Raw genomic sequence first — 10,194 nt, forward strand, 5'->3', positions numbered from 1 at the left:
ATGTATGGAAAGTAGATAGATCTAAATCAATGTATGCTAAAATTATGAAAGTTATTAAATTTGTCAAATAAATTATACAATTTTTTTCAAATTTTCTTCTTTTTATTGTTTCTTTGACAATTTGTCCAGTGTATAGCTCCTGGTAAACTGACCACACTCCAATAGATATGCATACACCAAGAGCATATGGGCAGCACCAGATGCACTTAATGTTTACATATATATACACATATGCATAAATATACATATATATAAACACATGTACATAAGGATGCAAAGTTGGGTAAGTGGGGAAGAGGGGTGAATCTAGGTGGAATGGGAGAAGGAAGTGAGGTAATCAAATTATACAATTTTATAAATATTTTATATAATATAAAGTAGAGAATATAGCAGCATATTAAATCATGAACTATGTCCTTGACTTCCCAGAGCTCCTAGGGGCTATACCATCAACCAAAGAGTACACATGGAGCGACTCATGACTATAGCCACATATTTAGCAGAGGATGGCCTTGTTGGGCGTCAATGGGAGGAGAGACCCTTGGTCCTGTGAAAGTTCGATGTCCCAGTATAGGGGAATGCCAGGGCAGGGAGGTGGGAGTGGGTGGCTGGGAGGGTGAGGGAGCACACTCATAGAAGCAGTGAGAAGGGGTCATAGATTAGGGCATTTCCAGAGGGGAAACCGGGAAAGGGGATATCATTTGAAACGTAAATAAGGAAAATATACAATAAAAGAAAAGAAAAAAAGAAATATTAGCTAAATAAAATTAAAATTTTAAAACAGACTTAATTATTGTTAATGTATCCTGGCTGCACAAAACATAATCTACTAAAATAAGGGTTTTGGTACTTTTTACTTTTCAGAAAATTTCTTGTGTGTAAAGAAAAGATCTATAACTCGATCACGAATCTGTTTTGTCTTGACACCATACACCACTGGATTAACTGCAGAAGGTACTAAAAGGTACATGCTTGCAAAAATAATGTGAACGCTTGGAGGGACCTTCTTGCCAATACGATGAGATAGGAAGCTAAAGAGTGCAGGTGTATAGGAGACAAGGATAGTGCAGACATGAGCAGCACATGTACCCAGGGCTTTAGAGCGGGCATTCTGGGAAGAGAGCCGAAACACCGACTGGAGGATTTTTACATAAGATGTTGCTATGAGTCCTAGGTCCACTGTTATCACTGAAAGTGCCACTGAAATTCCATATGCTCTGTTAATGAGAGTGTTGGCACTTGCCAACTTCACCACAGCCATATGCTCACAGTAGGCATGGGGAATAACATATTTTGTATAGTAAGGCAGCCTCTTAATCAGAAGCGGGCATGGCAAAACCATGAGCACACATCTCATCAGGCCAACTAGACCTAGTTTAGTCACCATAGCTGTTGTCAGGATTGATGCATAATGAAGAGGGATGCAAATGGCAACAAAGCGATCAAACGCCATGGCTACTAGGATGGCTGACTCCATGATGCACAGTGTATGGATAAAATACATTTGAGTTAGACAGGCATCAAAGTTGATCCAGTGTGCATCAAACCAGAAGATGCCAAGCATCTTCAGAGCTGCAGAAGAGGAAAGACACATGTCATTCATTGCCAGCATGCAAAGGAAGAAATACATAGGCTGGTGGAGACTTGGTTCCAGCTTGATAGTAGCAATGACTATGCTGTTCCCCAGCAGGGTCAGGACAAACAGGAGGAAAACAGAGATGCCAATCCAACAGTGAACATTCTCCAAGCCAGGAATACCAACCAGGAAGAAAGATGCAATCTGTTGATGAGTAATATTGCCTACCATGTTAAAATCCAACTTGCTGTATGTTTGGTAGAAAAAACCAAGGGTAATATTCTATAACAGAAAATAACATTATAAGGTCTTCTGTGGTCCAGGTTAACTTGAAAATACTTTCCAAGAAGGACTGTCTCAACCAAACTTCTAAAAATACTAAAATAAATAGGTTTATTCTTTAATGTTTAGTATTTCAATCTGAAAAGGAAATATGTTTCTTCATTATTTTTTCTGAGTTTCAACGCTTCTTTCAATTCTAGTCATTTTCTGTGTTTAGTACTAGGTATGTAATAAGATAGTGAATACCATTATTGCTGGCTATTTTCTTCTCAAGAAAATAAATCAGATTCAGGAATGATAGGAAAATACTTTACACATTATTTAGCAGATGTAAGAATAGTCTGTTGTTTTAAAATTATAATTTTAACCTGAGTGTAACTAAATAATTAGTCACTCTAATAGGATCTGAAAAAAAAACAAAGAATATAAATTATGGCTATAAATCCTTTGTCATTTTTAAAAGTAAACTAGAGCACATTTTATACTGTCAACAGGAAAATTGTACATACTTCCATTTCAAAATTGTGTGACTCTTCAGTGTATAATATGAAAAAAAGTCTCTTGAGCAGAAAAGGTTGCTGGAAAGGGGCTTCAAACACAAATAAAGGAAGCAAAGGCAAGGTGATCATTTCAGAGTTGTTTTTCCTGAAAGTGGCCACAGAGACACAGCTCAATGAAATAATTACTGTGTGTCTACCCGCAGCTAGAGACTACCTTACTTGAAACTGTCCTATTTGAAACTTTTCATTTCTATTTGCCAAGATTAAGTCTTTAAAGAGAAGGGCTTGTGGACAGGTGAATACAAGCATAGAAAATGAAGAAATAGAAAGAATACACAGTAAAACATTTTAAATTGTTAAATGTGGGCTCTTGATTTGGAAATAGACTCTTAGGGAGCCACAGGTCTGTAGGCTGAGCCCTTCCTCTAATGCAGCAGCTCTCCCTGCCTGGTGAGGGGAAGGCTGAAATACACACCATTCAGGGATTTCGTGTCAGCCCCAAGCATGTCTGCTCTCACTGTGTCTTCTAGCATTTACAATTATCATGAATCATTCTTCCTGGGATCTAGCCTCAATCTAGCAGAAAATTTTGGACCATTACCTGCACCCTTCCTGACACAGTTTTATTCAGATATACATTCCTTGGCAAAATCTTTCTTGCCTAAAAGTTTAAATAAGACTTTTGAAGAGACAAACTATTTTTTCTTATTTACCAGCAAAAACTGCTATTCTGGGGTGATGTAAATATATTTCTAAAATATTCTTATTAAAAAGAAACAGTGTTTCTGTTATTGAGTGAAAATTATAGCTTATTTTTTTTTACCAATAAGCAATGATTTAGAGTTGAAATTACTGTGTACAATTGAAGATTATAGTCTTAGGGATAATAAATTAAAGCAAAAGATGAACATTAAATTTTCAATTACAGAATGGTTTTATATATTTACCAAACATCTGCTATTTGTAAGACTTATCTTGGGAGAGATATTAAGCAAAGTTCTACTTTTGATCTGATTTGGAAAGAATTAACTTTATAAAACCCTGGTTGGAGTTTGCAAGACATGATGTTAAGTTGAAAGTTGTAATCATAAGATCACCTAGAATTTAGCAAGGGTACTTTTGAAACGTGTATAAATAAAATGCTTCCTGGTTGTTAAAATCTTAACGTTTTCTTTTCAGTAAGTTTGCTTTTATGAAGTCTGCCTTGGTAAAAGGGAAATTTACTCCCTTTGCCAAAATATTCTTGACAGAGTCTAGGAGGCACAGATTTGCAGACAATACTGGAAGTGGGATCTCCTTATCCCTTTGGCCGATAGATAGCATCCTTCACCCCAGGCTCATTTTAAATAGAACCCTTGCAGTATATAGTCTTCAGCACATGGGCAGTTGTTAGGAATATGCCAACCTCTACCTTTTGTTAACAGAATTTTCATCTTTCTAAACTCAGAAAATAGTGATTCTCTCATAGAGCTGAGCAGTGATGTTATTTGTTTCTGAAGCCCTGGGCATAGTCTGTTGCTAGAACTCTCACCTTGAGAGCAGATGATTCACATGAAAGACTGGGGAACTTAGTTGCAACTTTCCTTTAATACATTGCCCATTTTATCTTACTGCGTTATGAAGACACAAGTGAAGAATCTCTAAACTTGATTTGTTTTAATGCCAACATTTCATTAATCATTGCTAACTTTGTGATTCTGCAAGTGTTCTCAACTTTGTGTCTGGTGTCATTCTCATTCATCAATAATTAACTGCAAAAGGAATTTATACAATTCCAATAAAGATACAATAAATTCTTACAGAGCAGAAGTTCTACCATCTTCTTCAGCCTCAACAGTATCTGAAAATTTTTTCCACCTTGTGTCTGAAACACTTGTCTTTCCACAGATATGATTTACTGCATGATATTTCAATTTCTGCTCACCTCTCTTTCCTCCATAAACTCGGTTTTGTCAACATTATTTCTACAATGATTTACACAACTAGATATACTCCTGCAACAGAATTGTCAAAATTCATCTTTGAGCAGTAAAACAATCCATAATATTTGTATTCTTACAAACAAATAAAATCAATCAAATTCTCAGTTCTTAATTCTAGAAATGTAATACCACTGGAATCTGTATGGATCTTCCTTCCCCATTTGACTTTTTACCTCCTTCTCTCTATATCATTGTCTTATATTACATGAGACCAGGTTGTTTCATGCAGGTGAGAACATGTGATCATGTTGGTGGCAATGGCTGCTAATGTGTTAGCGCTATGCTCAGGAGACCCATCGGATTCAGTAGTAGACAAGCCCCTTGAGAGATGTAATATTAAGGAGAGAAGAGGATTGGGACAGCCTGAAATACACAACAATTCAAGGTCCCTCAGCACTGCCATGTTAACCCTGCACACTTCACGGATATGGCATAGTTTGTCCTCTCTTTAGCACAATTTTCATGTCTGTTGAGACAAATCACATAACTCAAATAGGAAACAAATGTGGTCTCTTGGAAGTCTGTGGAAAGGCAAATAAGTCAGGTTACCTCTGGAATTCGTTTTGTAATATATTTTATGTTGTTTGAAAATTTCATATAAAAGATGTTCTAAACAATTTCAGACCCCTAGGTCTTCTCACAGCCCTTCCTCTAACCTGACCACTTTACTCCACCAACACCATGCATTTTGTATAAATCAATGGAATCCATTTACTGCTGTCTGTATGTGCATTGATGTAAGACAATCTTCTAGAACATCACCTGTCTTAGACGACATCTGTGAAGAAAACTGATCCCACTTAGACAAAAGCAATAGTGCTTGAGTCTACCTCATCTATGCTGGAATGCTCAATAGCTCGATTTTATGCAGGTCTTACACAAGCAATCCCAACCACAATGGGTTCACAAATGCTGTGGCCACAGTCCCAACAAATAGTTTTACTGCTCATGCCCACTACCTTACAATCTTTCCTCCCTCTCATTCATCATGATGCCTGAGCCTAGGCAAAGCAGTAAAATATGGATGTTGCATTTAATGTTAAGAAGTTCGTGGTCTCTTTAATTCTCTATCTCTTGACCACTCATGAGCCTCTATAATAATGGCCATGTGCTGTAAAAAGAAGCTTCCTCATGAGTGTTTAGAGATATACTAATTTATAGTTATAATGATAAGAAATTAGGAAATAGTTTAAATTATGAACATGTAGCAAAATTTAATGTTATTTTCTTTCTTATAACTTACACACCCATGAGCTTTTGTCCCAGTTAATAGTGCCAGTTTGTGTTTTCATCTAAAATTCAAACAGAAAGTAGTTGGCTATTACCATAATGTTTGTGCTACTACTGTACAGTGGGCATATCTTGCTGTGCTAGCCTTATCATAGTCTGAAGCATTCATAGCTTCATAAAACTTTTAATTATGTTACCACAAAATATCATGTATAGAACTTTGTAGCTCTGTGACAATTATCCAATAGAGAAAATGCCCCCAGGTAAATACCAGTTAGATTTCTCTGTGTACTGTGTCTCATGTACTTAGTGTCTACATTAAAAGGTCTTACTATCAAGTGTGTGTATGGGGGGGGGAGGTAACCAAGAGCAATGTCAACATCCAGTAATATCTAAAAAGGTCTATAATGTCATTTATCAAAAATTCAACTGGACTTTTATTTGAAAAAATATGGTATCTGAGAGAGGCATTGCCCTACTATTATCAGGTAATTTTCAAAAATTTCAATCCAAACCTCCCAGTATCACAGTTTCAGAACTTGCACTTACAGGTATGGAGACCAGAATAGAATTTATGTTCCATTTTGTGTATGATGTATGATTCAGGACCTGTTTTATTGTTTTACATACGATGAGCTACCTGAAGACAATCAGGTAGAAAACTATGATTTAGAAAACTATGTTCACTTATAGGCATTCATGCTTGGAGAGTTCTTGAGATGCTTAATTGATGACAGACAACTTTCCTGGGACAATCATTCTGTTTCTAAAACTTGGAGGTCTCAATAGATGTTCTGTATCTCTTTCTACCTTTAAATATCTCCTCAAGAGGGAATGTCATGCAGGGATTTACCTTAAAGAAAAAATAACTTTCATTTTAATCCTAACATTCTTCCTAAATCCCTGCCTCCGATTTCTGCCTTTCTTACACTCTTCATTCACTCTTATTCCTGCTATTCTGGTTTCCATATATTTGTCATCAGTAGGAATATATACCTATCCATCCTATCTAGCCTGATGAACAGTCTGCAGTGGGAATGATAATCATTATTTGATATTATAATTTTCCATGAATAATGTTTCTGTTTTCCAAAGCCATGTGTGGCATATTTGAACTACAGATAGAGTATTATCTTCATACCAATTGTTTTTATCCTCAGATTTTTTCAAAAAAATCTGACAGGGATTTTGTTGTTATCTTGGTGTTGCTTGGTCAGTTGCTATTTGTTGTTCTCATTTGTTTGTTTTGTTTTTAATACATCTCAATGTCAGGTTCCCCTCCCTCCATTCCTCCCAGTCCCCAGCCTCTCCCCCAAATCCTTTCCTCCTCTGTTTGCCTTCACAAATGAGAAGGCTACCAAGATATCAACTGACAATGCCAAAACAAGATACAACAAGACTGGGCACAAATCCTCGTATCAGTACAGAATAAAAAAAAATAATAATAATAATAGGCAAAAGAATCAGAGATTCCACCGATAAGAGTCCCACAAAAATACCATGCTAACAACCAAAACACATATCCAGAGGACCTAGCACAGACCATGCAGGCTCTGTGATTGCCACTTCAGTCTTTGTGAGCACCTATGACCCCACTGAGTTGATTCTCTGGTCTCTGTTCACCTAGTGTCCTTTAACCCCCTGGCTACTACAATTCTTCTGTACCCTCTTCTATAGGATTCTCTGAGATCCAAGGGGAAGGGCCCAATGGAGATCTCCAACTCAGGCTGTCTCTCTCTGCCTAGTGTTTGGCTGTGATTCTCTGCATCTGCTCCCATTATCTGCTGGTGGCAGCCACTCTGATGATAATTAGGCTAGGCACCAATTTGTAAAACCTGCAGATAAAAGTGGGAGTCAGGTTTCTCCTTTCTAACCCAATTTGGTGATAGATTCATTGCTAGGAATCACTGCCACTTAAGGTATTCTACCATGTCCAGATAGATCCTCTGAGTTGGGGGCCAAATGGAAAAAATAGAATTATATTTTTTCCTCATATAAGCATTTGAAGAAAGAAAATACTCAGAAGTGTTTTAGAAAGTCATAAAGATACATTTGTATGTCCCATGACATCTTGATGACTTGCTATTACCTTTTCCTAAATAACTTCTAATAATATATCCCTGTGTTCCTGTCTGCTGTGCCAATCCCTTTTGCCCATAATAAGCATGAAGTTCAAGTTCCATTGCTGCTACTTGTTGACCTTGTCATCAGTCTTTTGCTCAAAGAAGCCACAGGTATGACTACAGAATGTCTTGAACAAAACACTGTTACTTCAGATCATACATAGAATCAAGCAACAATGCATTCTCCTTTCAGGATTTCCTTCCTTAAGTTCCAATTCTGCTTCTTCTAGCCTCTAACTCTACAGACTTGAGGATTTGGAATTTTGAAATAATAGTTGCCAAGATCTCCTCCTACATGTTGGTTGAAGAACCATTTTTACCAAAAGAAGAGCAGTTAATTCTAAACATCACATAGAAGTAGGAAAGAGAAAGTAGGTAAGGTGGTTTTTTAGTCTAGAACTTTAGAGAATGTCCATTACTTCTAGCCAAGTTGAGGAGGACAGAGGGTTCACAGCAAAGATGCTTTTGTAAGTTTCATTACACTGTGCCTTTTGACCCTATCTACTACTGAGGAACTCTTCAGAGGCCATGATGGATCCAGAGCCTGTTGTGGCAAGCATAATGAGGCACCATAAAGAATATCTGAATCCATGTCTCTTTTTCTCCTCTGATACATTTTTTACTAATTTCTCCATTCTCTCTCTATATTCAATATAAGACAGCACAAAATGGAAGGGAAACAATTTTGGTGTTTTCCAGCATATATATAAGAATTTACAGATGTTTTTAAAAATGCAGTTGTCCTGCCTTGGAGTGTACTGGAGCTATTTTGGCAAGAGAAATTGGACTTGGCAGGTGCAAAAGAAATGTATAAGCATATATGTTTGCAAAAATAATGAGAAACAGTTCATGGTTTTGAAAAAAGAGAAAGGAGGGTAGAGAAAGGGTTTGGAGAGAGAAAAGATAAGGCAAAATGGTACAGTTGTATTAAAATCTCGAAAAACTAAAAGAAATTATTTTAAAAAAAAACTAAAATAATCTTAAAAGAGAACACAAAGTTGGAATAGTATGAAATAGTGAACCAGGGAGGATATTGAAGGTGAAAACACGAAAATGTATCCCTTGAAATTCTCAAAGTATTTTTAAACTATTATTTAAAAGTATTATTATCTCTAGTTCTTTGTATATTTTGGATATTAACCCTTTATTGAATGTGGGATAAGTGAAGTTTTTTTTTCTCATCTGTAGGTTGCCGATTTGTCTTATTGACTATGACTTTGCATTACAGATGCTTTCCAGAATCATGAGGTCCCATTTATCAATTCTTTTTTTTTTTTTAAAGATTTATTTATTTATTTCATGTACAATGTCACTGTCTTCAAACACACCAGAAGAGGTCATCGAATCCCCATTACAGATGGTTGTGAGCCACCATGTGGTTTTTGGGAATTGATCTCACTACCTCTGAAAGAGCAGTCAGTGCTCTTAACCTCTAAGTCATCTTTCTAGCCCCATTTATCAGTTCTTGATCTTAGAGAATGAGCTATTGATTCGAGTTCTGTTTAGGAAATTTCCCCTTGTGCCAATGAGTTCAAGGCTCTTTCTCATTTTCTCTTCTATTAGATTCAATATATCTGCTTTTATGTTGAGGTTCTTGATCCACTCTGACTTGAGCTTTGTGCAAGGTGACAAATATGGGTCAAAACCCAAACAACCCAATCAAAAAATGGGGGATAGAACTAAACTGAGAATTCACAACAGAGGAATCTCAAATGGCTGAGAAGCACCTAAAGAAATGTTCAAAGTCCTTAGTGATCAGAGAAATGCAAATCAAAATGACCCAGAAATTCCATCTTACATCAATCAGAATGGCTAAGATTAAAACCTCAGGTGACAACACATGTTAGAGAGGATGTGGAGAAGAGGAACACTCCTCCATTGCTGGTGGGGTTGCAAACTGTTACAGCCACTCTGGAAATCAGTCTAGCAGTTCATCAGATAATTGGACATAGTACTACCTGAAGACTCAGCAGTACCACTCTTAGGGATATACCCAAAAGATGCTCTAGCTTGCCAAAGGGTACATGTTCCACTATGTTCATAGTGGCCTTATTTGTGATAGGCAGAAGCTGTAAACAATCCAGACATCAGAAGAATGAATACAGAAAATGTGGCTCATTTACACAATGGAAAACTACTCAGCTATTAAGAATGAGGATATCCTGAGTTTTTCAGGCCAATGGATGGAACTGGAAAATATCATCCTGAGTGAGGTAACTCAGATACAAAAATGACATGCATGGTATGTACTCTCTAATAAGAGGGTATTCGCAAAAAAAAAGAAAAAAAAAAGAAAAAAGAAAAAAAGAAAAGAAAAGAAAAGAAAGAAAGAAAGAAAGAAAGAAAGAAAGAAAGAAAGAAAGAAAGAAAGAACAGAATACCCAAGATACAGTACACAGAACTCACAAAATGCCAACAAGCTGAAGGGTCCAAGTGAGAATGGCTCATTGGGTGAGGGGAAATAACTGAATCCCTGAGGGTCAGAAGAAAGAATGGAAGCA

General features: G+C 36.7%; 1 protein-coding gene across 1 annotated transcript; it reads right to left on the minus strand.

The window, feature by feature from the left end:
• Positions 1–806: 806 nt before the first annotated feature.
• On the minus strand, positions 807–1,896 carry LOC110337877 (putative olfactory receptor 52P1). The gene has a single exon (XM_021220937.1). It carries the CDS (start codon positions 1,805–1,807, stop codon positions 854–856), a length of 954 nt encoding a protein of 317 aa, XP_021076596.1. The 5' UTR covers positions 1,808–1,896; the 3' UTR covers positions 807–853.
• Positions 1,897–10,194: the final 8,298 nt, after the last annotated feature.

Source organism: Mus pahari, chromosome 1 (genome assembly GCF_900095145.1).
Source record: "Mus pahari chromosome 1, PAHARI_EIJ_v1.1, whole genome shotgun sequence".
Lineage (NCBI taxonomy): Eukaryota > Metazoa > Chordata > Mammalia > Rodentia > Muridae > Mus > Mus pahari.